Source organism: Zonotrichia albicollis, chromosome 16, assembly GCF_047830755.1.
Source record: "Zonotrichia albicollis isolate bZonAlb1 chromosome 16, bZonAlb1.hap1, whole genome shotgun sequence".
Taxonomy (NCBI): Eukaryota; Metazoa; Chordata; class Aves; order Passeriformes; family Passerellidae; genus Zonotrichia; species Zonotrichia albicollis.
Genome location: NC_133834.1, coordinates 478,263 through 504,908, shown reverse-complemented (window position 1 = coordinate 504,908; position 26,646 = coordinate 478,263). Strand labels below are relative to the sequence as shown.

General features: G+C 53.6%; 3 protein-coding genes across 3 annotated transcripts in view; 2 read left to right on the top strand and 1 right to left on the bottom strand.

The window, feature by feature from the left end:
- The window catches only part of SCNN1G (sodium channel epithelial 1 subunit gamma), a 9,792-nt gene extending 6,851 nt beyond the window's left edge, over positions 1 to 2,941 (bottom strand). Inside the window, exons 1-4 of the mRNA XM_005494508.4 lie at positions 2,850 to 2,941; positions 1,787 to 2,081; positions 1,176 to 1,369; positions 681 to 784 (exon numbers count right to left, since the gene is read on the bottom strand). Coding sequence (XP_005494565.2) covers positions 681 to 784; positions 1,176 to 1,369; positions 1,787 to 2,081; positions 2,850 to 2,941 — 685 coding nt within the window. The remainder of the gene's footprint in view (positions 1 to 680; positions 785 to 1,175; positions 1,370 to 1,786; positions 2,082 to 2,849) is intronic.
- On the top strand, positions 2,940 to 3,902 carry LOC141731056 (uncharacterized). Its single transcript, XM_074553260.1, has 2 exons — positions 2,940 to 3,174; positions 3,352 to 3,902. Exons 1-2 carry the CDS (start codon positions 2,940 to 2,942, stop codon positions 3,900 to 3,902), a joined length of 786 nt encoding a protein of 261 aa, XP_074409361.1.
- USP31 (ubiquitin specific peptidase 31) lies at positions 3,790 to 26,646 on the top strand. Its single transcript, XM_005494507.4, has 16 exons — positions 3,790 to 4,556; positions 13,982 to 14,119; positions 14,586 to 14,674; positions 15,528 to 15,620; positions 16,702 to 16,837; positions 17,337 to 17,481; positions 18,240 to 18,423; positions 18,910 to 19,021; positions 19,211 to 19,305; positions 19,826 to 19,903; positions 20,094 to 20,223; positions 21,378 to 21,497; positions 21,657 to 21,882; positions 22,263 to 22,421; positions 23,228 to 23,380; positions 24,356 to 26,646. Exons 1-16 carry the CDS (start codon positions 3,975 to 3,977, stop codon positions 25,894 to 25,896), a joined length of 3,981 nt encoding a protein of 1,326 aa, XP_005494564.1. The 5' UTR covers positions 3,790 to 3,974; the 3' UTR covers positions 25,897 to 26,646.

Sequence of the window (26,646 nt, the reverse complement as noted above, 5' to 3'; positions counted from 1 at the left end):
ACATCTACAGCCAACACATCGCTCACGCTCCAGCAGGATCCAGTTTGCTGCACCACTTGTTATCAAACAGTTCCTCTGCAAACCGCCCTGGAACACCACACGTGTGCAAAGTGCCCTGGAACACCACAGGTGTGCAAAGTGCCCTGGAACACCACACATGTACAAAGGGCTCTGGAAAACCACAGGTGTGCAAAGTGCCCTGGAACACCACAGGTGTGCAAACCGCCCTGGAACACTGCACATGTACAAAGTGCCCTGGAACACCACAGGTGTGCAAAGTGCCCTGGAACACCACATGCATGCAAAGTGCCCTGGAACACCACATGTGTGCAAACCGCCCTGGAACACCACACACGTGCAAAGTGCCCTGGAACACCACACGCGTGCAAAGTGCCCTGGAACACCACATGCGTGCAAACCGCCCTGGAACACCACACGCGTGCAAAGTGCCCTGGAACACCGCACATGTACAAAGGGCTCTGGAACACCACAGGTGTGCAAAGTGCCCTGGAACACCACATGCGTGCAAAGTGCCCTGGAACACCACAGGTGTGCAAAGGGCCCTGGAACACCACATGTGTGCAAACCGCCCTGGAACACCACACATGTGCAAAGTGCCCTGGAACACCACAGGTGTGCAAAGGGCCCTGGAGCAGCCCAGGTGTGCCAAGGGCACTCACCGTACTCGCTGCCGCCCGTGGAGGTGCTCAGGATGGTCCCGCTCTCGCCGCTGTTGAAGGTGTAGCAGTTGCCGTGCAGGGGGTGATGGAAACGAGTGAAATGCCTGGAATAAATCGAATAGCATGACATTGTTCCCTGTAGTTCTGTCTGTGGGAAAAAGGCAGCACATTTGGACTTTGGTTTTGACAGAGACAGACCAGGACTGCACGGGGGGTTTATTACTTCTTTTCAAGAAGTTTATTTTGCTGAAAGATGTGGGTCTCTTTCTGAGTAACTTAAAACTACATGGCAGTATGATCTAGTTGAATATTTCAGGAGATGTAAACTTGAGGAAATTTTAATGTGGGAATGGGGGTTAGTAGCATAGGGGAGGCAGATACACGGAACCAGTGGTGGCTCCTGCTGGAATTCAGCAAATACCAAATATTCCATTCCTACATATTATGGACTTGGAAATAAGCTGTTAAGATGGCAGGAATTTTCTGTGCACTGACCTTTTGTCACAAGACAGGCCATCAAAGAAACATGTCAGTAGAAGGTCCTCGGCAGAATAACTCAATTTTTCTTTAATCTCCAGGGGAATTTGTGCCATGATGTTCATGTAATGTAGCTTGTACCACTCCTGGATGGCGTTAACCCCCGAACTGAACGTGTACAGGGCACAGTCGCTGCTGTTGTTTGCGTCACACTGGCAAGCACAGAGGGAAAAAATCAGATGGACTGAAATCAGGGATTCTACAAGGCAGGTGTAAATTAAGGATTGTACATCTGATAGTGTTTCTCTTCCACAGAAATAACCATGTATGAAGTGGGCATCAAAGACCTTTTATGCAGGGCTAAGTGATATGACCAAATATTTCAGGACCAAAAGACAGGTCACAGATGACACTGACTATTTGGGAAGACTTCGGGAAGGTACTTCTCTGGAGGTGGATCTGCAGCAGCCATGGAGGCTTAGGCAGAAGAGCAGACAGGATGCTCTTCACCACTGTGCACTGCAAAGCCACCTGAGCAGGCAATACAACCTGCCAGAGGGACACTGACCCCAACACAGCCCCTTGCTGCCCGACAGGGAACTTGCTGGCCAGGGCACAGTGGCACTCACCAGCTGAAAGCCAATGATGTCGTTGGAATCGCCCGAGTTCACGATGGACGAGTCCTTGTGAAAGACACTTCCCTCTATTTTCCTCTTCTGCCCAGTGTGCAGCTCAGTGGCTGTCCTGGAGAAGTCCTCCACCTTCAGCAGAGGGATCTGCTCGAAGAAGTCGCTCTCTGTGCTGTTCCAGTCATCCACCGACCGGCGCACCTTGGACTTGCCCTCAGAAAATCCATAGAAAGTTTCCAAAGCTTTTTTTGTCTCTTTGTCCAATTCGTATAAATATTCTTTCATGGCACTGTACCTGCACGGGAAACAAGGTAACAGTGACATCCCATCCCACCTCACTGCCCAGCTGCAGTGCTCTGCCTGCTGCACTGTGGATGCAGTGGCTTGGGACAGAACTCCCTGTGGTCTCCCACCAGGCTCTCACATCAGGGAGGGCAGACAGAGCTACATCCATGGAGAGACCTTGGAGCAGGGACCCCAGGAAGCAGAGCAGACTGAACTACAGAAAAAGTTCTCCCAAGACTCTCAAGTTCCTCATGTTAGGAAGTCTGAGGAGGCAGAGCATGTGGAAATAAGACTTCATCGGTGAAGCATCATTAAAGAGCTGGATCCCCATGGGAACCAGGGTGGTGGGAATCTGGCAGCAGAACGGAGAGCAATGTAAAGCATGATTTGACAGCAGAAAAAGTATTGCTGATGAATCATGTCAAAATATCCCATAAGGAATGAAAGAAGCAAGAGAGAAGTGAGAGATCTGCCCTTTCCACCTTTTAGGAGATGATGCTGTTTGTAATACTGGAACTTGGGTCCTGGGAAGAAGGGAATTTGAAGAGAGCCAAGGAGCTGACAGGGACTGTCTGGAGCAGAAAGCACGAAGCGAGCCGGCAGCAGCGAGAGGTGAGAGTGAAAGCCACACAGCACAGAGGGGGATGTGGCACACCAGGTGCCCTACAGGGAAAAGCCGCGGTAGGGAAAGTGCTGACAAGGAGCGCCGGGACGAGCTCGGGAAGGAGCCTGGCGCCGTGCGAGGCTCCCATCGTCCCGCCTGCCCCCCGAGCCTTACTTGTACGGGTTGATGTTGCAGATGGTGACGGCGGGGAAGGGCAGCTTCTGGAACTGGACGGTGACGGACACCGAGGCGCTGTAGTAGTTCATGAGCAGCTCCGCGCACTGCCAGAGGATGAGCCCCACGGCGCTGAGGGTCAGCACGATCCAGAGCAGGCGGCGCAGGCGGCCGCGGGACACCACGATGCGGCGGCAGCCGTGCGTGTTGGTGTTGAGGCAGTACCAGCGCATCAGCTCGCTCAGCGTGGGCGCCTGCGGGCCGCGCACCGGCAGCGTCCGCTTCAGCCGCGCCGTGATCTTCTTACCGGGAGCCGTGGCGGCCGCTGCGGGCGGACCGGGCACTGAGCGGGCGGCTCGGGGATCGGCGTCCGCCCGGTGCCCCGCCACACCGCGACCGCAGGTCCTGTCCCGCCCGGAGCCGTCACCTGCCATCCCACCCCTTCCCGGTGTTTGATCCCCGGGACGGCCGTCCCGGGGAGATCGCGCTCGCCGCGCCTCACCTCGGCCGCTCTCGGGGCCCGGCGGCGCCATGCTCCTCTCGCAGTCCCGGCGCCGCTGCCGATGGGCCGGCGGGCGGCCGCCCCGGTACCTACCCCCGCCGCCGGACCGCCCCGCCCCGGACCGCCCCGCCCCGCCCCGCCTCGCCCGCCCCGCTCCGCGGCCGTGCAGCGCCGCCCCACGGCGGCGGCCGGGGCTGCGCGGGGTGCCCGGAGTAACGGGCCCGAGCGGGGCGGGCCCGGCCGGGCGGGTCCCGGGAGCGCTGCCCGAGCCCCCGGTGAGGAGCGCGGGGCCCGCGAGGGGCGGGACTGGGGGCGGGACCAGCGCCGGGACCGGGGGCGCGGCCGCGGGGGTGGGGCCCGGCCCCGCCCTCCCGGCCCCGCCCCGCGCCAGCACCGAAGATGGCGGCGCTGCGGCAGCGTCTGCCCGTCGCCAAGGTGGCGGCGCGGTCACGTGGCGGCGCGCCCCGCCCCGCCCGCTGCATGGCGGCGCCGTGAAGCGGCGGAGCCGCGGCCCGACCCGGCCCGGCGGGATGCGGCGGCCGCCGGGCTGAGCTCCGGGCCGAGCGCCGGGCGGGCTGAGCGGGCCGAGCGCCGGGCGGGGATGCGCGCTGCGCCGCGCCGCCATGTCGCGGGTGAGCGGCCCCGGGCCGGCCGGCAGCGCCAAGGAGAAGCGCTCCTTCAGCAAGCGGCTTTTCCGCGGGAGGGCGGCGGGCGGCGGCGCGGGCTCGGCCCCGACCGCCGCCCCGGCCCCAGCGCCGTCCGGGCGGTCGCTCGGCGGGTTCATGAGCCGCGTGCTGAAGACCCTCTCCACGCTCTCGCACTACAGCAGCGAGCCCGAGACCCGCGGCGCGCTCGCCCCGCGCCTGCCCCCGCCGCAGGCGACGGGCGGCCTGGGCAGCTGCTTCCCGCCGGGCCCGCCGCGCAGCCCCGAGCCCCCGCCGCGCCCCGCCGGCGGCTCCGAGGCCGTGCCCGGCGTGGCGGGGCTGCGCAACCACGGCAACACCTGCTTCATGAACGCCATCCTGCAGTGCCTCAGCAACACCGAGCTCTTCGCCGAGTTCCTGGCGCTGGAGCAGTTCCGCGGCGGGCCGCCCCCCGCCGACGGGCCGCCGCCCGCGCCCGGAGAGGTCACGGAGCAGCTGGCGCAGCTGGTGCGGGCGCTCTGGACGCTCGAGTACACCCCGCAGCACAGCCGCGACTTCAAGGTGAGCCGGGGCCTCGTCCCGTCGAGGCGGGAGGAGCGAGCGCCAGGCCAGGCCGCCGAGAGCAGCCCCGGGGGCCGCTGCCCGCGGTGCGGAGGCGGCGGGGCTCGGGGCTCAGCCGGTGCTGCCGTGGCTCACGACAGGTCCAAACGTGACACGACGGGTCACCATCGCACCGGCACCGCAGGCTGCCCCGGTCACCAGCTGCGGAGGGCATCCTGCCGGGCCGAGCAGCCGCGCCGTGGGAAGAGCCCGCTGGCCCTGCTCCCTGCGTGCCAATGGCCCTGGAGTGCTGCTCCTGCTGCCGGCATCCTCCCCGGGCAGCACACCCTGCCCAGGTGACAGCGCTGGGCACCCACGGCAGCGCCCTGAGGATGGGACCGGTGCTGCCGCCGTGCTCTTTGCTCATGGTGCTTGATGCTGGCTGATGGCTCTGGATGGTTTTTATCAGTGAAAATACCCATTTTACTGTTTCATTCCTCTACTGTGCTACCATTAGGGAAGTTGCAACTAACTGTGAGTTGTGAGTATGCAAGGAAGGAGGCTGTTGAGAGGTGTGCCTTGAAGTCTGCTAACCAAGAACTCGTGAGTCTCGGCTGATTTGGGGAGTGTGTTTCAGGAGTACCTGCTTGTCCTCTCTTGCTCGGACTCGCTGGTGGTTGGCCCCGCGGTGTTGGTTCCATCCAACAGCCCCTGCCCTGCCCGGGCCTCGCGCCTGCCCCAGGAGCTGTTGGAGCACAGGGCTTGGTTCTTGTGCTGTGGTGTAAAAACTCCCTGCCGTGGCTTTGGATGAAATCGGGCAGAATTGTTTTAAAACTGCCCTGGGCCTGCTTTGCCTCCTGGAACGGGGAGAGGTATTATTCCTGGCACAGAGGCCTCTGGCTGTGTTAGAGAATCAGAGGGTGGGTGGTAGCCTCCACACCATGAACTAAGAGACACTCAGGGGAATGTTTCCACCACTTGTAGGGGTATTTTTCTTGCAGGGTGACTTGCAGAGGAGATGTTCAAATGCATGAAAGCAGTGAGAACATTGACACAGTCTTGGCCCCTCTGTGTGCAGTTCAGCGGGGGTGCACAGCAGGTTGAGGCTGGGTCCCAAAGTCAGCTCTCCCTTGGCGCTGCTGGATGGCGGGATGTCCTAGGGGTTCTCTGAGGTGGCAGTGGCCTTTAGCACCCTCAGTCATTTGCATGGCCAGCACCTCCTCCCTCTCTTCTCTTTGCTTCTCCTGTGCCTCTTGAGGCAGCTGCACCCACCTGTCCTGCAGGGAATAACCCTGGAGACCCTGGCTGTTTGCCTTCTCTCAGGATGCCTGCCACAAGGACCACGTGTGGCTCTGGTCTTTTCAGGAGAGGTTTTTGTGGGAGAGCACTTGCAAAGCTGATCACTCTCTGAGTCCAGTCTTGGCAGCACCACGGGGCACTCACCTTGACCTGTCACTGCTCCTGAGGTGGTGTGGCAGGAGAAGGAATTGTGGATTTCTCCTGAGTAATAGCAGAGAAAATGGTGAAAGCAGGATTGTCTTCTGGCAGCGGAGCTGATAGAAGGGGGAGCAGCTCTCTTTCTAGGCCAGGCTGTGGGAGCAGGGACACGAGTGGCAGCAGGAGGAAGAGCATCGCGGCCAGGGATTAAATTAAGGCCATGTTCCGCGGGTGCTGAGAGCAGACCTTTGCTGTTTGCAGGCGCTGCTGACGGTAAGGCAGCGCTGTTCTGCTAGGGATGGAGCTGGAGCCCATCCATCCCCTACCTGCCAGGTCCCTGGAGGTTCTGAAAAGCCTCTTGCTGGAGGAATCTGGTCCCAGTGGATCCAGTTCAGCACTGCGTCCTGCTGCAGGACTGTGCCATTGTGTCAAGTGCTGTTCCCTTACAGAGGTCAATTACTTCGAATATGAAATTAATGTTTCTAAAGACAGTTAAGTTGCTGAACTTGCTATTAATTTCAGTTTTTAATTAAACTTTTCTCAACAGCAGATTTGCACAGATCATTTACAAATGTAAACAATGGGCTCAGATTGGAGAAAGGCAAAGATCAGTATTTTCATTCTGGAAACTGCTGCTTCTCCCCAAAACAAGGAAAACATCCCCCCAGCTTGTTCTGCGTAGAGGGTGGGACATTCCTGCCGTAATGTAATTGTTTTTTAGGGTGTAAAGTGTTTTCACAGAGTAATTTTGGGCTTTCCCTCCAACAGTAATAGCCACTGACAGTAATATTTATTTGATAGGCAAAAGGCTCTTTATTCAGCATGCTTTCAAATCCATGTGTTGTTTTGTTTGCTACTTTTCTTCTTTTGGCACCAAATGTAACAGGACAAAGACACTTGCTAATTCCTAAATACTTCTTGGCAGCTACTAAATGTATTTTAGGACAAAGGATGATACTTATTTTTTTGCTCATCCGTATATCTGTAGGCTTCTATCTTGGAAGAGAGGAAATTATTTTCAAGGAAGCATGTCTTAGAGTCCTTGTGGACAAGGGCTTTTGAAGGGATGTTTTTTGGCTTTTTACCCTCAGCTGGTTTTCCTTGGTAGTGTTTTCTCTCTTTTTAAGTTGGTCTTCAGGAAACAACCCATGTCATGGGTCTCTGAATGATGCAGCTGCTGAAGCTAAGCAAAATGCAGTTGGAACAGCTGGTTTGTGATAAATGGTTCATCTGCAGTTGCAGGTTGAGGGGAGAGCCTGGCAGAGAGCTTGTGCACAGAGAGGGGCGGTCGGGGACGCTGACGGAGCTGGGGAAAGCAGCGGGTGTAGAAGGCTGAGGTGGCAGGAAAAGGTCCCCGAGGACCAGACTGAGAGGTGAAGCAGAAGGGTTTGGTTCCTGGGTGGGAACAGAGCAGGAGCACCATGGCAGAGCACCATGGCAGTTGCTGGGTGTCTCTGCTGAGGGTGGCTTTCCCACCGGTGCTGTGCTCCTTTGCTGTTTGCTTTAACAAGCCTTCTCTTCCGATTGCTCCGTGGGTTTTGTTTTCCTGCCCAAACAAAGCTGCTGCTTTCATAACAGGGGCCGATATTGCAGCCTGTGCTTCCTCTTTCCCCTTTGTGATGGGGTGACAATGGTGACAAACATCTATTGTATGAGCAGGGTTTTGGGCTTGTTTTTTTGCGGGGAGCTGTCCCGTGCTGCCTGCAGAGCTGCCGGGAGTGTCAGACCGGGAGCACAGAGTGCCCTTTGTATTGCAATTGCAGCCCTCCCAGGTGATGGTGGGGGTCGGCAGTGAGAAGGATTGTGATTTAAACTAATTTGGCTTGGAAAATTATGTTCTTATGCAAATCCTCTGCCTTCTGTGGAGTGTGGGCCTTCTGTGAATGATGAGGCTCTTACTGTTTTGAGACTTTCTCTGAGGCTCCAGGGCAGTTGACCATCGAAGCATGCCCGTGTTTAACGAGACCCTTTGCACGCCAGAGCTGGGATTGCATTTCTCATCCTACAAGAAGATGGCCTTGGCTGTGACCTGCAGCATGTTCAGCAAATACAGCACAGTCCCCATAACTCAGCTGGGTTGGATTGTCAGAATTGGATCTGAACCCAGAATGAATCCCTGTTGGTAGAGCAGGGATTATTGTGCCAGGTTAAAAGTGCTGCTTCCTTTTTTATTTATTTATTTTTAAACTTATGTTTGGTGTGGGATTTCCAGGTAGCTGTTTGAAACTCATTGCAAGGTGTTTTGGGAATGCATTTGGTGCAAATATCTCACTTTGGGACAAGCAATCTGTTGGGCACTTGTTTGGGAGTTAATCACTGACTCGTGAGTGATGAAGGAGCTCCTGCAAGTGTTGACATGGTCAGATCTTTGCCTCCTGCTGAAGGTGCAGTGAGAGCAGCTCTCACTGGGGCTGCTGGGGCAGTGTGGCTGTCAGGGGCCTTTGGTCCTGCTCACAGAGCTGTCAGCCCCAGGCCCTTCTGCTCCCCAGAGCCCTCGTGCCTTGCTAATGGGGCCAGTGATGTGTCAGATGTGATCTCCTGGATTGTATTTTATTGTCTTGCTCTCTGCCCAGCACAGGATCAGTTATTTTATTGTGGGTAGGGTCAGCTGCTTATTCCTAAGATATTTCTGCAGAGAGCAAACTGTCCTCCCTCTGCACAGAGGGATGGAAGAAAGGGACATGAAAGAATAAATGTGAGACCCTTCACCCTTCCCTTCTGGTAGCGTGGCTGTGGTTCCTGGTGCTTCAGTTTCTGTGTTGCTCTAAAGGGGCTTTGAGTGGGTTAGGTGATGTGGGATGTTGAAGTGCTTGTTGCAGTTCAGTCCAGGTGCTTCCAGTGGTGGCATCAAACTGAGGAGATTTGTGCTAGGGCTGCTCTGGGAGTTGGAGTTGAAACACTTTCCTTAAAACAAAAAGCAAGTTACAAGTTTTCTGCATCATTTTCCTGATGGTTCTTGGCATCACAGGAATGTGTTTCACTGGGATCACAAAGGTCTGGCAGTCCTGCCACTTTACGCCTTTTTTTTTTAATGTTCATTATCAATAAGATGTAAGTCCATTATTGCATGTATGGTTTGTTTTGTTTTGCTTATTTTCTTGCCTGTTTTTCCTTACAATTGCTTTACTCTCTTTCTACACACATAATCCCCTTGGGAAGGGTTTCCTGCAGCAGTTCTGGTTGCCTTAAGGCAGCTGTCTGACTTACCTGTGAAATCCAAATGCTTTCTGGGGATTTCTGTGTTGTGCTTCAAACTTTGATCAGAGTGAGTGCAGCGCAAGGAGCCGAGGCTGAGCAGCAGAGTCCAGAGGTCGGATGTGGTTTGCTGAGGGGGTTCTGCTAGAGGGGCAGCAGAAATGTGCTGTGGGTGCTCCCTTCCAGAGCAGAGGCTTGGCTGAGGCAGGACAAGAGGCTCCAGTGTGGAACAGCACTCCTGCTCCACTGCCAGGTGCCCATGGGGGTTGGCAGGACCCTCTGCGAGGCTGGAGGGAGAATGTACATCATTGCCCACATGTGTTTTCTGTCTTCTGAGCTTCCAGGTTTTTATTTCCGTGCTGCTTGTGCAAAATGACACATGGTGAAAGTATGAGAACTGTGTGGTGCCTGGCAGCCCGTGGAAGCCGCGAGGGGGATGCATGTTCCCAGGCAGCTTAATTGGATCTGTGCTGCCCTGTGCTTTGCACATGGCCACACTTCATTGGAGTGAGCCCATTCTCCCTGCCATTTCAGCACAGCACTGCTAATGAACTTGTTTGCATATGGCTGTGTCACTGAAGTGAGTGTTTGTTGTAACGTGCAAGGGGAGGCTTCTCAGAATGGCAATGATGGGATCCTCCCATCTCAGTTTCTGTGTCCAGCTTGGGACCCGCAGCAGAGCCTGGGGAGAGCAGGAGAGGTGCAGGTGTGCAGCTCCTTGGGCTCTGAGCCCAGCCTTCCTGTGTGCCCTCTGTGCCAGCATTTACTGATAGTCCTTTACTGGGCTGCTTCACGTTTGTGGCATTCTCCCGCTCCTCAATCCCTTATTCTTTTCAATCCCACCAGTTGCCCTAGCAGTGTAGCAGGAGAACAAGTTCTTGCTGAGCAATTTGGGCTCTCTGCTCTTTGTAAGGTGAATTCCCCTGGCAGCCAGCGCTGGCTCCTGGCAGTGCCTCCTGGCAGCAGGAGCTGCCCTCCTGGGAAGGGCCTGGGGAGGAGTGTGCCAGCTGGGCAGTGCAGCACACATCCTGCCTGTGTCTGTGCACACTGCACAGCATCATCTGGGCAAGCTTCACTCTCTCCCTACGGCACAAGGATGGTGCTTAATGAGGATTAACAGGCTTCAGCCTGGGAGGGTGAGAGTAGCTGCTGGCATGAGAGGTGTTATAGGGGCAGGGCGATGATGCTTCTTGTCTGGGCTTGTTGAACGTGGTGTAGAATCCCTCTGGTGCTGCTGTGCTGCTCCCTGTAGTGCTCCTCATGGCTTTGCTTCCTGAGCTATTCTCGTTAGGGCTGTGCTTATTCCCCTCTGCCTTGCACAGGGCAGGACTGTGTGGGGACACGGGCTGCTGCCTCCAGAGCCTGGTGCCTCTGGCTGCCCAGAGGCCAGGGAGCAGAGCTTTGTCCTGCCCTGGCCGCTGTGACAGACCTCCTGCCAGCAAAGCTCCCTTTTCCCTGTGTGATGCCTGTGCTAAGGCCGAGCCCACAGGGATCTCCTCTGCCCCTGAATGGAGGAGCTCCCTTCCTGAGCCCTGGGGCTGAGCCACGCTGCTGCCTGGGTACTGGTCTCCCCAGAAAAGAGCATCTCCAGAGAGGGGGAAGAGCTGTCTGTGTGTGAGCAGAGAGGGCAATTCAGGTAGCTGGTTGTCTGCTGTAGAACTTACTCAAACACAAAACTGTGGCTGTGGGCTTGAACAAGAGAAATAACGTTCTTGAGCATAACTCACTGTTGGACAGAAGATAAAGAATGGCCTTTCTCTCCTGCTCATGTGTGTCATTGGGTCAGGTCTCTGCTGAGCTGACTTTGTATCTGCAAATCCTTCCACAGTTGCTTGCTAGCAGGGCCACGCTGGAAGGTAGCAGCCTGGCATTTTTCCTCTCGTTGTCTTTGTGATCTGGAACAATAATAGCAGCAAAGAAGAGGCCAGTGGTTCAGCTCTGTTTTGATCTATTTATTGCATCTATTTGGAGCAGTAGATGAATTATTATTAAACTTTCAGTGGCCTGGTAAAAACGATAATGTGTCTTTGCTATAGATCTGCTTCATGGACAGGCAGGGACTGATAAGGTTGTAGGGTGCTTGTATTAGGGGTACATAAGTGGGATTGATGGGGAATTTTGATTTTTCCCCTTATCTCTTTGGGTGGAGCCACTTCACTCGGGTAGTCTGTGTCCCACTGCATTCTGGTGGAATGGAGGATCCACCCACCTACGAGGCTCACAGGGGCTGAGCTGAGGAGAGGGCTGGAGGTGCTGTGCATTGTGGAAGGTGTTGGGAGGCAGTGTCAGCGTCCGTGCCCACCCCTGGTGCCTCACAGCTGAACCAGCCGCATCAGAATTGTTCCAGAGTCATTCTTAGCACCCTGCAATGCTGGACAGAGGCTGGTCAGATGTGCCAGCTCTGCTTACAGGAGAACCAGATTAGGGGCAGAGGATTAATGGCTCCTGGGGGTTGGTAAATGTGGTGGTTTTCATGTGTTTTTGAGCATTTGCCTCCTAACCCTGTGTCTGAATCCAGTTACAGTTGCTGTTGCATTACTGCAGGACCAGCAAAATTAGGTGTTGTCTTAAGTGATGAGCAAAAGAGGGGTGAAAGTTTAGGGTTATGGCAAGAGCAAGAAACCTTCTGCTGGGCTGGAAGGGCAGACTTGGAAAGTAAATATGGAGAGGTGCTGGCTGGCCAGTGCTCAGTGATGAGGCTCTTGCTCATTTGTCTGCTTTGCCTGTCAAATGTTCCTGGAGCTGTTCAGGAATGGCCAGTCTGGCTGCTGAGGGGCTGCAGTGCCCCATCCACAGCACAGGGCTGTGGGGACCCCCATGCTGTACAGCCCTGTCTGTTGCCTAGGGCCCTGGGGACCCCCATGCTGTTCTGCCTGCTGCCCTCAGCCCACCAGAGAGCAGGGAGGTGTGTGGGGCTGTGTTTGGTGCTGACCCATCAGCCTGGGGGCCTGCCCTATGGGAGTTCGTGGTATTTGTCTCAGTTGTTAAGTTGTTAATTTGAGTCGGCACCTCTGTCTCTCAGATTTAATCACGTCCCTCAGCACTGACTGTTCTGTGTCCATTGTTTTCCCCACACCCTGCGTGTTTGGGGTTGCTGCCACAGCCCCTGACACGGGCTGGGAGGAGGGCACACACACACAGCATTCCCTGGAGCAGCAGCCACAGGGGTTTCAGCAGTCACAGACCCACCTGTAGCCCCTGACAGGGGCTGGGAGGAGGGCACAGGGCATTCCCTGGAGCAGCAGCCACACACCCACTTGTAGCAGCGCTGGCAGGAGCTGTTAGTGGTGCTGGGAACACGCTGCTGATGCTGGAGTGTTTGTTTAGCAGAGCCTCTCGTGAGGAAGTTGCATCTGATATTTTGTAGTGCTTCCTGAATCACTTCCAACATCTTGTGATGTGTCTCCACAGGCAGCTCTTTATCCTTAGTCCACTCAGGCTGCAAGAGTGCTGAGGAAAGCAGAGCAATTATCATGGAGATGCTGCTGAGCCGAGCAGTGGCACAGATACAGAGCAGGGCATGTGACTGCTGTGCATCCCTGTTCACTGTGCTTGGGATTGGTACAGCCTGGCTGCTCTCTGGGCACACTGCATCACCAGGGACACGCATCAGCAAAAGCCAGGGAGGCTCTGGACTGGAGTGATGTGCCTCTGGGGAAGAGGCAATAACAAGTACTAGCCTGGATCCTGAAGTCCTTATGAGAACCCCGCCATGTCCCCCTTTCAGAGGTGCTGGGATCACACCAGTGTGGCACAGAGTGTTGGCTAGGGACTGCTCCCATGGTTCAAGCTGTGTGCACGTATTTTATGTGGGAGAGTACTGGTCCCTGCACAGCGAGGGCAGTAAATCTGCTATCAGAAGGTCTGCACATATGTAATGAGAGCAGATTATTTCTGTTTCCCATTATTTTGCAGCCTTGAGACAGTGGACAGATTATAGAGCATAGAGGGTGTATGTTTATCAGTCCTTTCCTGCCTCTTTCATCACCACCCCCCTCTCTGGTGACCCCATTTTCAGAGGGATAAAGCGAGCAGCCCAACCTCATTTCTCGAATCTGTTGCCAACTCTGATTAGAGGAGTGGAGGAGCTCTGGCACGAGGCACATGTGCAGCCTGCTGGGCCTGGGCTCCTTCCCACCCATTCCTGCCCTGCAGGTGCTGTCTGGCCTCTTCCCTGCCGCTGTCCCTCCTGGGGACCCTGCTCTGTCAGTCACAGTCCTGTGTGAACAGTTTTTCTCTGTTCACACAGGTGTGCCAAGATGTAGGTGCAGCACAGCATGGGACAGGTGCTGCTCCAGCATGGGGAGCATTGGCTCTGGGGTGCCACGGTTCCTTGTGTCCAGGGAAAGCTGCACCTCCCTGGCTGGGATGGCAGTAGGAGATAGTGTTTAGGATGAGTGAGTTATGCATAGTGGAGTCTTGATACCCAGTGGAAAAAATTCCATGGTGGTCTGTCCTACTCCTGTGCTTGACAGAGTGCTAATGGGAAGTAATTTTGCTCTACCTGCGTGACGATGATCAGACTGCAGAAGTATCTGTGATTTAGATGTTCTGATCCTGGCTGAGTCCAGGAACTGTAGACCTAGATTAGCATTGATCACCTGCATCAAGGTTTTGGGAAAAGTGTGACCCCACCAAAACTGCAGTCAGCAAGACAGAGTGTGTGGGCACTAACTTGTTGTTTTGCTTCAGCTGGAGCAAACAGAAGGTTTCATGAGGGCAGCAGTGTCGGGTGCTATGTGAGGCAGGGTAGGTGTGCTGGAGTGGCCCCAGCTGTGCGTTGGCTGTTGCTGCAGGGTCTCTTCTCCCCACAGAACATCGTGTCCAAGAACGCGATGCAGTACCGCGGCAACGCCCAGCACGATGCACAGGAGTTCCTGCTTTGGCTGCTCGACAGAGTCCACGAGGACCTCAACAACGTGGTGAATTCTGGTGGCATGCCTCCACTCAAGGTAAGGGGTGCTGCTGGGGGACACTGTGGGAGTCTAACTCGCACACAGGCTTTCCTGTTAAAGTAGTTCTCCCCATTGGCTTCTCAGCTTCGGTAGTTCAAACGGAACAAAAGCTTGCGTTAAAATAATGTTTGTTTCTGCCCTGGGAATGTTCCACTAATCCCTCTGGCTAGTGCTCCCTGGGGTAGTTGTGTTTGAGCGGCTCTGCAATAGCCAGGAGGGTTTACTGGGGGCTGCCAGACCCTGTCAGGTGTGAGCCCCATGCCCTTCCTGGGGCTGCCCTGCCCACCTCACCTTCCTGCATGCCCACCCCTCGGAGCAGAGTGTGCTTGGTAGTTAAAAATGCTTGTGGCATTTTCCCAGTGATTTTGGCTAAGGAAAGTACAATCTGACTGGGGTTCTGGGGCACCCTCTTGGTGCTCCCCCCACACCTTGGTGTGCCTCAGGGGTTTGTTCTCTCTTTTAGCCGCCGCTGGAGGATGATGTGCTGCTTGAGGGCCCAGCCTTTCCCATCAGCAGCACTTTTGTGCAGGAACTCTTTCAAGCCCAGTACAGGTAAGGTATTCTGTAAATTTGTTGAATGTATGGGTGACCCCAGTATGATTCTAAACTGACACTGGCTCCCAGTACAGTTGGGACTGGTGTCACTCTGTTAACAGCTGCTTCTGAATTCCTGCTGAACTAAGACCTTGCTCTAGAGGAAAGAGAGAATTTCACTGCTTCAAAACTGGTATATTCTGTGTAAATCTGCAGTATGTACCATTACACCTGTTCCTGTGCATCCTGAGAGTGAGTCAGTGCTTCCTGGGCAAAGGCTCAGGAAAGCCTAGTGCTCTGGGGCTCACCCTGACTGTCAGAGCCCGTGGCAGGATCCAGAGGTGCCTGGGAGTTTGGGATCCTCCAGTGAGTGCAGAGTGCTGGTCATCTGGCACTTGGGAATTCTGAGTGAAGGTATCACTGTCCCTTCAGGGCTTTCCCTTGGGTTTCTCTTCTTTCTGAGAAGAGAGCTTTCTAATTTAGAGCTATTGGAAGAGAACAGCTGAATCACCAGTGTTCCTTGATGACTTGTGCCTGTACTCCTGTAAGAATTAAATTGCTGGGCTTCCTCCCCAGTATTTGCCAACTTTTCCTTTGCAAAGCTAAAACCTTAAGCCTGGTCTAAGACACAAACCCTTTGTCAGGTGCAGATTGATTCTGAATGGGAATGAAAATGGACTCTCATCTGGAGCTTTCCCTGTGTAAGGGCTGTGTGCACCGCAGTGCCGGCTGTCTCTGTCCCTGTCCTGTAACTTCACCTCTCCCCAAAGGCAAAACCCGTCCAGGTTTCCCGTGGTGATATGGGATTTGGTGGTTGGTACACTGCCAGTGGGGTGAGGTGTAACTGTGCCCTGTTTCCATGTTGTCCCAGGTCCTCCCTGACGTGCCCTCACTGCCAGAAGCAGAGCAACACCTTCGACCCCTTCCTGTGCATCTCGCTGCCCATCCCTCTGCCGCACACCCGGTACGGAGCTGTCCCCCCTCTTGGCGCCTTCCCCTGCTCTCCTGCTCCTGCAGGAGACAGCACCAGCAACATTTCTGATAAGTCATTAAAATGGATGGATAGCATCATACGGGGATTAATGTTTTGCTTTTTAGGTCAAATGGAAAATTGAGGCTTTTACTTGAAAGGCCTCTCCTTCCTATAGAATTAATTTTGGGAGAAAAAGTCTTTGCTTCACATAACCAAAATATTTTGCTGTTCACTTGATTTATAACATTTTAAAATTAAAAAAGGGAAAAGGATGAAACACTTTGGTTTTTGAGAACAGCCTCACTGATCACTCCAATTTCGAAAACTGAAGCTAAAATGTTTCTCCAAAATGTTTTGCTTTTTTGAAAGACAGCTGATGCAAATAAAGAAAAAACTTCAGGGGAGGAAAAAAATCCAGATAAAACATTCAAAGTGAAGATAGGGATGCACAGCAAAAGTACCTGTAGTATAAACAAACTCCTTCACCTGGTGTTTGCATCCAGAAAACTTGTGTAGGTTCCAGAAGCAGTGGAACAGAGCAGTGATAGGGCAGATGAAACATTACTGTCACGTTTGCTCTGGAAATCCCTGCTTCACCACTGGGTGGAGGCTGAGTGGGCTGTCCAGGGAAGGTGTCCCCTCCCTGTTCTCTCCGGAGTACTGCTGCTGGCTGCTGTTGGAGGCAGGATTGAGGCAGCCTGTTCCCAGCAGCAGCTCTCCAAGTACTTCAGGGTGCTGTCTTATACTGACTGTCCCCAGCTTTCTTACTGGATCTCTGCTGGAAAGTTGATTGCTTTCTCCTAGACAGTTTTGGTTTTAACTTTGTGGGCCCTTTTGAGATGTTCTGCTTGTGGGAGCAGGTAACACCAGGCCATATAGTAGGAAAGGAGTCTGTGAGCAAACACCCTTGTCAGGCTGTGGCTGAGTGCAGCTGCAGTGAGGTGGATCCGGACAGCCAGGAGGGCCCTGTACCTGGTGGGCAGCCTGGATGTGCCCAGGCTGGGCTCAGGCTGCTCGGGCAGTGCCCAGCGGTGCTGAGCCCAGCCTGGCAGTGCTGCCATGCTCTCCGCAGGCCTCTCTACGTCACCGTGGTGTACCAGGGCAAGTGCTCGCACTGCATGCGCATCGGCGTGGCCGTGCCCATCTCCGGAACCGTGGCCAGGCTGCGCGAGGCCGTGTCCTCGGAAACCAAGATACCCACGGAGCAGGTAAGGGGCTGGGCTGCTCACCTGGGCGCCCTCCCTGCACTGGGAGGGAGAGGGGAAGCTTTTGTCCCTCGTTGGACGTATAGGAATTGGAATTGGCTGCCCATGGTTGAACAGGGAAGCGAGGTAGTGCTGGAAATCTGGATCATGCTTTTCCCTGTGCATTGCTGTTTGGATCCTAGTGATGTTGGAATAGCCCTCAGTGCAGTGTGCAGACCTGCCTGACCCCATGGTGTGCGTGCTGGCAGGGAGGCAACCACAGCAAATTCCTCTGTAGGAAGAGCTTCAGGAAAGCTGTTGAATTCCACCAAAACCTGTCCATATGTTGCTTTTACCTCAGCTTCTCATTTGTGGCTGTCCTTCTCCCTGTTCCTTGCTCCTGGCTGATGACAGGGTGTGTTGAGGAGTGCCATCCCTTAGCAGGAAAACCCCAGCTGAGAGATGGGGCACTGAGCTGGGGTCGGTGCTTTGATGGGTTCTGGTTTGCTCCTGGTGCCTGCAGATCGTGCTGACAGAGATGTACTACGATGGGTTCCATCGCTCCTTCTGCGACACCGACGACTTGGACACCATCCACGAGAGCGACTGCATCTTTGCCTTTGAGACCCCAGAGATCTTCAGGCCTGAGGGCATCCTCAGTCAGAGAGGTGAGTCAATAACTCTTAATGCCCACCTCCGGTGGCTAGTGAGGGAGGTTTGTGTGGGAAAAGAATGAGTCCCACAAGCTGTTGATGTTCTGGTGTATTGATTTCAGCTCTGACTTTGTCCAGGCTCGTTCCGGAAGATTTAATAGTGTTGTCAGCTGGGAGGTTATCAAGCAGTGCTGTACACTCCTCTCTGCCTCTTCTCGGGGCTGATGCTGCAGGCCAGGCTGGCTTAATGGGAAATCTCTTGTCAGGCTTAATTTAAAGGCCTGCTAGGGACCAGATGAAGCCACTGAAATTGTGTTGTTTAAAATCAGATTGCTAGTGATGAATAAACAGTCTCAGGAACGAGCAAACACTTTCTCTTTCCAAGCTCAAACTCCTCGGCCTCTGCATTGCTGCTCACTGAAAGGGAATCATGGTATCCTGGGCAGATGGAGTGTAATCAAAGGCAAATTTTATTATTGAAAGTAGCAAGTTGGGTTCTTGGCTCTTCAGTGTTTCTTGCAGGCCGTAAAAGCTGGAGTGCTTGTACAACCTGCTGTGAAATTCAGATGGGGAGCACTTGTGTATAATGTCCTTCTCTAAAGAAACACTGTGGAAGGAAGTTGCTCTTTGAAGCCTTTGTCCAAGTCATGAAAAAGCTTCTGATTCCACACTGACCTTCTCCTCTGTAGCCCAAGGAGGGCTTCTTGAGGGGGGCATCAGGGCACTAAAGGCAAATGACATAATGAAATGTTTCCTTTCTCCTAATTTTTCAGGAATACATGTGAACAATAACCTGAATAACTTGAAATGTGGCACTGAGCACTCCCGAACAATAGCTTACTCTCAAGGAATGGTGAAGTCTGGAAAACTGGAACAGTCCTCTCCTAAACTAGCAGCAAATGACAAGATTGTCTTGCTGGTGTGTAACAGAGCGTGCACTGGACAGCAGAGCAAAAGGTGACTGGCAGCAGCACGGCTGGAGTTACTCTTCTGGCTGCTTCCTAAATGACCTGGATTTTACTGTCCTGTAGTACAGGCTCAGGTGAAGGAGCAGCATCAGGTGCTAAAGAACTTGTTGGTCAAAAAGCATGAATGGGTGCAGCAAAATATTTCTAATTTTGGTGAACTTCAAGTATTGCATTCCTGCAAAGAAACAAATGCAGCCCAGTTGAGAGGATACACCACCTTTGTCTGGTTTGAGAGCAGCATGTTTGACCAGACCCTGTTATGGGTGGGAATTTTTAATTGGAGTGAAAATGGGGGGAAGGAGGGAAGTGAGAAACAACCATGGCAAAGGCATTTGTATCAGCTGGAGGCTGAGAACTGCCTCAGCCTCTGAAGCTTCACAGAAGTTCACATGAAGTTCTCCCATGCAGTTTGGGGTTCTGATTGCTGAACAGGATAACCTTTTAATTGTTCCTCAAATACTTCTCCTTCCCATAGGTTTGGCTTGCCCTTTGTGTTGCACTTGGAAAAAACAATTGCTTGGGATATTCTGCAGAAGGAAATACTGGAGAAGATGCAGTATTTCCTGCGGCCTGCAGCCTGCTTGCAGGTGAGACAAACGTGAGCTGTTGCATGCACAGGTTCCATTGCTCAGCCCTCTGTCAGCTCATTGGCACAGGCATCTTTGAGACCTTGTACATTTGCTTTGTCATGTCAAACGTGTTCTCGGGTGAAGTCTTTGTCAGCCAGGGGCAGGCTGGGTTGGAGGCACTGAGGTGTCTCTGTTCTCTTATGGCAGGTTTGCCCATTCAGCTTGCGAGTGGTCAGTGTTGTGGGCATAACATACTTGCTACCTCAGGAGGAGCGACCCCTCTGCCACCCAACCGTGGAAAGGTGAGCTGGCCCTCGGTGCTGCGTGCTGCCCAGCAGTGCAGGGAGCTGTGCTAGCTGGGAGCTCGGTGTTTGCCGTGCAGAAATGAACAGTCCTGGTGAGGATGTGTGGAACGCACTGCAGGGGCCCGAGGAGCAGGGAAATGAGGGAGCTGTGTGAGAATACCTCAGTTGTGTGTCATGCCATCTGGAGTCTGTCCTCCCTGGAAATGGAGAACAGAATGAAAATATTACTCTCACTATTTTTAATTTTTTTCTTGTGCCTGTTGTTCTTTGGAATGTTGATAAATGCCTGATCTGTAACAGGTGTGTGTTGCCTTACAGCACTTGCATACTTGGGTGCAGGCATTTACCAGCTTTGACAAGTGTTTTGCTGTGTGAATTCCTTTTACTCCTTTGCAAACCTCAGCTGTGGAAGTGAAGGAAGGGTGAAGGGCTTATGGAAAGAAATTACATGCCTGTAGAAGATAATGTAGACTTAGGATTGAAGGATGGTCTGACTTATTTCTGCTCCTCCCTGCAGGGCATTGAAGTCATGCGGACAGGGGGGAACTGCTCATGTGAAATTAGTGGTAGAATGGGACAAAGAAACTAAAGATTAGTAAGTATGAAGTAAAAAACCTTAAACTGTGTTCAGCCTGCAATTGCTGCTTGCAGCTTGCTTGTGTGAACTGTGCATCCTTCAGCAAACATGAGACCACTCAAACTCCACCTGTGCCCAGCCCCTGTCTGCAGGGGCAGCCTGGGGAGCAAGGGGATGTGCTGGTAAATGTGGTGTCTCCCTGATGCAGCTTGTTTGTGAATACAGAAGAGGAATATATTCCAGACTCTGAAAGCGTCCGCCAGCAGAGAGAGCTTCATCATCAACCTCAGATCTGCACTTTATCTCAGTGTTTCCAACTGTACACCAAAGAGGAACAGGTAGATACAGACTGTGTGCTCTGGCTTGTTCACATGCTGCAGGAGCTCCCTCACTCCAGGCAGCTCTGTTGTGCAAACACTGATTCCTTGTGACAGGAGAATAGATTTGTAACACAAGATTAGTTATCTGTGCTGCTAACGGAGCTCCTCTGCAGTGAGAAGCTTGTGGGAGGTCCTGCTGCTGGATTCTTTGCCTCTCAAATGTTGATACAAGAACTTAGTCCTCTCTTTGGCAATTTCCTCTGTGAAATATAGTGAATATTATAAAGGGTGAGGACAGTGTGGCTTCATGGGTTCAGTTCTGCAGGAAGGTGGCTGCTACCCTGCTCTGGCTCTGCCCTTTGTGTGAGGCTGGAGAGGCAGGAGTGGTGGTGGTGCAGGCAGGCTGGAGAGGGCTCTGACCTGGCCCCTGCCTGCACACGGGAGCCATCTCAATTCCTTTGGTGGTCTGATCTGCTGCACAAAGGGCTCGTCTGGAGATAGTCTTTGGACCCAGGACTGAACTGTGATAGTTTGGGAACCTTTCTCTCTTGTTGGTTCTTTTGGAGGTGGGGGAAGAGTTAAATCTCTGTGGCTGCTGAGTTCTCTGAGCACTGGGCTCGGGGGAGGCTTGGGGGACAGGGAGAGTCTTCAGTGTGTAACTCTGGGCTGTTGGAGCTACAGAGGAAGGAGAGGGTTCCCAGAGGGCAGTGAGGTGTCAGAGGGGCATCCAAAGTGCACCTTTCTTCTTTCTGCTCTGGTTTTTTTCTGCTTTTTTATCCCTGCTTTTTTTCTACTACTGGTTTTCTTGAGACAATACTTTTCAGGCTGCCAAGCCTGCCTGCTTTTTGCCTTGGTTTTTCCTTTTCCTTCTCCAATTCTAAGGCACTGGTGTTTATAAGGTGCAAAAAGTCCTCTGCACAGCAGCTGAATTCTGGCTGAATTCTGCCTTGCAGCAGAAAGTGCCTCCTGAATGAGACACACATATCTCTGCCTGTCACTTTGAAAAGCATCACTGGGAACCCTGCATTTCCAGTGAGCTCAATAAGTGCTGGAGGGAGATGAGGCAGGGGGGTCAATGTCTGCACGGGGCTTGGGGCAGCAGGGGAGCAGGGGTGTGGTGCAAGCTGCCTTGGATTCGCAAACCAACACCCAGTCCTGCCTGTTCCTTGTAGCTTGCCCCAGATGATGCGTGGCGATGCCCACACTGTAAGCAGCTGCAGCAGGGTAGCATCACACTGAGCCTCTGGACCTTACCTGATGTTCTCATCATACATCTCAAAAGGTTTAGACAGGTAAGGATGCCTGTGGTGTTGCTGAGGGGCTGCTGAGTGATGTGAGTAGACTCCCTCCCCTCTTTAGAAGCAGCCATTGTGCCCTATGTGTTCCTCACCTGGGTTTCCCCAGGCATGGTGGCCTTGGCCTCTGCAGCTCGTGCTCTTCTCTGTACTCAGGAAGGAGACCGAAGGATGAAACTTCAGAACATGGTTAAGTTTCCCTTGAGTGGCTTGGACATGACTCCTCACGTTGTGAAACGCAGCCAGAGCAGCTGGAGCCTGCCATCACACTGGTCACCTTGGAGGAAACCCTATGGCCTCGGCAGGGATCCTGAGGACTACATCTATGACCTGTATGCTGTCTGCAACCACCATGGCACCATGCAAGGGGGACATTATACAGGCAAGTGTCCTGCTGTGCTGTCTGTGGGGGAGCCTTTCACAAAGAAGCTGGTTATATTTCTGTATGGAGTCAGAAAGGGAGTCACTGATGGAAGCAGTGTCACAAGTTACAGAGGGTGAAGGGAGTGAAGCCACCCCAAATGATGTTCTGTTCTGAGTGGTAATGGTGGACAAAGAAAGTCCTGAAATGTAAGCTGTTTATAATGTTCTGGCAGCCTGAGGCTCCCATTTTGCCAGTCAGACTGGAAGATGATGCAAGAATCCATCTGTCCCTCGCATTGTCTGAGTCCATCGTAGCAGATAACCTTATGTTAAATGTCATGCAGCAAACCTGAGAGCAGTAAGAGTGAGAGAGTCTTACAGTAATGTATTATTCCTTAGCTTATTGCAAGAATTCTGTTGATGGCCAGTGGTACTGCTTCGATGACAGTGAAGTTCAGCAGCTTTCTGAAAGTGAAGTCTGCAAGCAGACCGCTTACATCTTGTTCTACCAGCGGCGCACAGCGATCCCCTCGTGGTCTGCCAACAGCTCGGTGGCAGGTAGGCCCTGCTGGCCCTGTCCAGGGCTGCCTCTGACTTGTCTTCCTTGGGTGCTTTGTCCTTCTGGGGAATTTTCCACCCAGCTCTGCTTAAACCCCCACTGTTGTGTCCCAGAACTCAGTGAGCCTTGTCTGAGTCTGTGACTGGGTGTCAGAGGCCATGGCAACTTTCCAGCTCTTCTGCTAAGGCAGTTTTGGCAGGGAGATGGAGATGGGGGAGCCCCTGTGCCCCACGGGTGACTGCTCAGTGCTGCCCTTGTGCAGGACATCAAATCGTCACTCGCTCCTTCCCTGTGGCAGCACTCTCAGTCCCAAGGAGGTGCCCGTAGTGCGTGTGTTGGTGGAATGCAGGGTGAGCCGTGGCCTCTGCGGAAAAAAGGGATTTTTGTGGCCTTGGGGTGGCAGCTGAAATGCCAGTGCCTGGGTGCTGGTATTCACAGGACACTGGGGCAAGTGCAGATCTGACCATAAATGCTCCCCAAGAGTACAGCCCCATTCCCATGGCAGTGTGTGGGTGCTGGGACCATGAGGGCCAGCTCCAGGCTCAGGTGTGACCCAGGGCAGTGCAGCAGTGCCTGACGCAGGGCTGCCCACCTCTGCTGACGTGTGTGTGTGTCCTGCAGGCTGTGAGAGGCAGCTCTGGGCTCAGGTGTGACCCAGGGCAGTGCAGCAGTGCCTGACGCAGGGCTGCCCGGCTCTGCTGATGTGTGTGTGTGTCCCGCAGGCTGTGAGATGTGACCCAGGGCAGTGCAGCAGTGCCTGACCCAGGGCTGCCCGGCTCTGCTGATGTGTGTGTGTGTCCCGCAGGCTCCACCAGCTCGTCGCTGTGCGAGCACTGGGTCAGCCGGCTCCCGGGCAGCAAGCAGCCCAGCGTGGCCTCGGCCGCCTCCTCGCGCCGCACCTCGCTCGCGTCGCTCTCCGAGTCCGTGGAGCTCGCCGGGGAGCGCAGCGAAGATGATGGTGTGTACCCCTCCTGGGGCTGCTTGTCTTCCTGTGGCACGATCCTTGCTAAAACAGCTGCAACGTCTGTGGTTGCAAAGGGTGGTTAGTCCAGCTGAGACAGGCAGGAGCACGGGTGGGCTTCTGTCTCATAGGAAAAGGAGGAGGAGAGCAGGCAGGAACCTTAAGGAGCCTTTCAAAGAAAGCAAGCGCCATCAATAAAACCTTTCAGTCAGGAACTTCTCGTGCTAGTGTTCTCTCTGGGTCTCACTGCATCACCTTTGCAGAGTGGCTGACACAGTCCTGGCAGATTTAACATAAGCACTAATTACCTGCTGCTGTGCTTATGGATGATCCCAAGGAGGGAGATGAAAACTCACCCATGTGTGCAAGTTACTGTTCAGTTCCTGGCTTTGCCTGGTTCCTCCACACATTGTCTTGTAACTTCTGAAAATGCAGAGCTTCATGGGTCAGTCAGAGCGTTTGGAAGCTGCTGTGGAGATGTCCCTGCAGCAGTGCTGTGACAGCTGTCAGGTCCAACCATGGAAGTCACACTTCTAGAATACTTATATTTTGTTTTACTAAATACAATTACATCGCTTGATCTAGAGGTAGGAATCCTACTTTGCCTTTCACAGAATGCTCTGGGAAATATTCTTTAATACAGGATCATAATCCTAGCTGGTGATCTTGCCAGTTTCAAGGACTTTGGAGGTGCAAACCTTGTGTTTGATCTGGTGCTCAGGGATGAGAAAAGAATCTGGGTTATCAGCTAGAGGCTTCAGAGAGCTGCTCCTGGGTGACCCCTAGCACGTAACAGTTGTTGGAGTCCTCGTTCAGCTTTTTTGCAAGAAGCTGTGCCTGCAGCCTGCATGGAGAGAGACGTGGTGAGGTGTGGGTGGGCTGCTTGGCTCTCGTGGGGAAATGTGCATGGGTGGGGCAAACCAGCTGCAGCCTTGGCTTTCCCACTGAGCCTGCCGCGTGCTTTCTCTGCAGGAGGATTTTCAACTCGACCGTTTGTAAGGAGTGTCCAGCGTCAGAGCTTGTCATCCAGATCCTCTGTCACCAGCCCGCTGGCAGTGAGCGAGAATGGTGTCAGGCCCTCGTGGTCACTCTCTGCAAAGCTGCAGTTCCGCTCCAACTCCCCATCACGCTTCTCCGGAGATTCCCCAGTACATACCTCTGCTTCCACTCTGGAGAAGATTGGGGAAGCTGCTGACGATAAAGTTTCCACCTCGTGCTTTGGCAGCCTGAGGAATCTCTCTAGCAGCTACTTGGAGCCCTGTGACAGCAGTCGGCGGGAGCACAGGACAGCTCGCAGAGCCCCTTTGGCTGTCATGGAAGGGGCGTTCAGGGAAGAGTCCGTTGTAAGGACATCGAGCTCAGACCTTTCAGATGGCTATGGGAAAAGCTCTGTGCAGCCAGACAGGAATCACCCTGCTCTGGACCCTTTTGATAACAACAATCAAATCGCCTTTGTTGACCAGAGCGATTCTGTGGACAGCTCCCCAGTGAAGGAGGTGAAAGCCCCAGCTGGGACGGGGCTGGCTGCAGAGAAGGCACATGACACCCCTAAGAAGGGTCACAGCTCCAAAGGAGCTTCTGAGCCAGACAAAAGCTTGAGGAAGGGAAGGACAGTCTTAGCTACCCAGGAGAGCAAAGTCTCTCACTCTTCCCCTCCACTGAAGAGCTCTCAGAAAGCTTCCCGGTCTCGAAGTAAGGCAGACTCCTCGAGGGTCAGCGGGCGACACGGGTCTCCTGCTCCCACGCAGGCCAGGAAGGACCACAGCACAAAGCCCCTGGAGGCGTCTGTCCCTTCAGCTCCACAGAAGCAGAAGTCAGGTTCTTCTCCATCCTCCACGGCTGCCAAGAAAACCCCATCAGGCTCATTGACTAAGGGCTCTTCCTCTGGGAAGAGCCGGACTTCGGAGCGCAGCCTCAGCAGGGAGGGCTCCAAGGTCAGCCTGGGCTCGGACAAAACGAGCGTCACCAGCGGCTCCAGGACGAGCTCCCCGCGCATCAGCCACTCCAGGAGTGACAGCAGGGCGGTGGACAGCAGGCACGTGCGCAGCTCCTCCATGGCCAACCTGCGCTCCCCGAGCGCTGCGGCGCGCTCCGGCCTCAAGAGGGACAGCAAGTCGGAAGAGAAGGGTTTGTCTTTCTTTAAATCAGCCTTAAGGCAGAAGGAGACGCGGAGGTCGGCAGACCTGGGGAAGACAACAATGCTTTCAAAAAAGACAGGGAGTGTCAGTTCCAAGTCAGGCAGTAAAAATGTGCTGGAGGACAAACCGGATAAAGGTGGCGTCCCACCAGCCTCTCAAACCAATGCCAACATTACCACAAAAGAAAAACTTGTCTCAAAAGATGCCACATCTAACAAACATTCTCTGCTATCCAGTCGCAAGTCCAAGTCTTCCCAGCTAGATCCCGGAGTCCAGTCTCCTCCTTCCAGTGGCAAGCAGTCTGCTGACAAGCCGCTGAAAAAGTTACCTTCCAGCATGCAGGTGTCTGTACGGCCTTCTCTGGAACCTCAGTGAAATGCTGCAATCCAGGTGTCTTTTCTTCTGCTGAGAAGCTAATTTATTCTGAGCTCTTGTTTTTTGTTCATGTGCCTAATGTATGTTTTTGACGAGAAGTTAACTGCAAGTTGTTAAAGCGCCTTTGATTCTGCCATCAAACCAAATAGCCACTGGCAGCCAGCACTGGTGCAAGTAGCCTAGCTGGAGTCGTTGTTGAACATGAATGCAGCTGTCCCGTAGCACTTGTACAGGAGTCTGTCAAAAGTGCAACAACTTTCTTCAGATTTGAGGGTTGGGACCTGCCCGCAGTTGTACTGACACTGGTGTGCTTTGTAGAGCTGTGAACTGATATTCCTTTGGTCTTGTTCTGAGTGGGCTGTGTCCACACTGGTGTATGGCCTTGTTCTGAGCTGTGGAGGATGCGAAGGAAACTGGAGAGACTGTCGCTTCTTTCTGCTCTCAACTCTCTGTCCCTGCTCCCCTCCATTTCCAAGCTTTCTAAAGGGCAATATTTCAACACTAATGTTGTTTCTCAGGTATATACTCAGCCAGTATAGGAGGGACTAGCATTAGTGACGGACAGAAAGGTACCTGTGTGTCTCTGTGCACGTCTGTGTAATAGATTTCCTTTTTGCATTCCAGCAGCAGGAAGTTTGAAATGTAACCTGCAGTTTTTGTTGCTATGTCTGTGAAGAGTTTTGCTTTGTCCATACCTAAGGCAATCTCTAGCCTGTCCTGTTTCACTACTTTCTTCTGAAACTTTCTTCT

Excerpts from the sequence above, each read along its gene's own strand:
- USP31 (XM_005494507.4), top strand. The coding sequence starts at position 3,975 with ATGTCGCGGGTGAGCGGCCCCGGGCCGGCCGGCAGCGCCAAGGAGAAG. Across the intron at positions 17,482-18,239 it reads GGGCATCCTCAGTCAGAGAG|GAATACATGTGAACAATAAC; the intron begins GTGAGTCAATAA and ends CTAATTTTTCAG. Across the intron at positions 20,224-21,377 it reads TGTACACCAAAGAGGAACAG|CTTGCCCCAGATGATGCGTG; the intron begins GTAGATACAGAC and ends TGTTCCTTGTAG.
- LOC141731056 (XM_074553260.1), top strand. The coding sequence starts at position 2,940 with ATGAGCAGCTCCGCGCACTGCCAGAGGATGAGCCCCACGGCGCTGAGG. Across the intron at positions 3,175-3,351 it reads ACCGGGAGCCGTGGCGGCCG|CTCGGCCGCTCTCGGGGCCC; the intron begins CTGCGGGCGGAC and ends GCCGCGCCTCAC.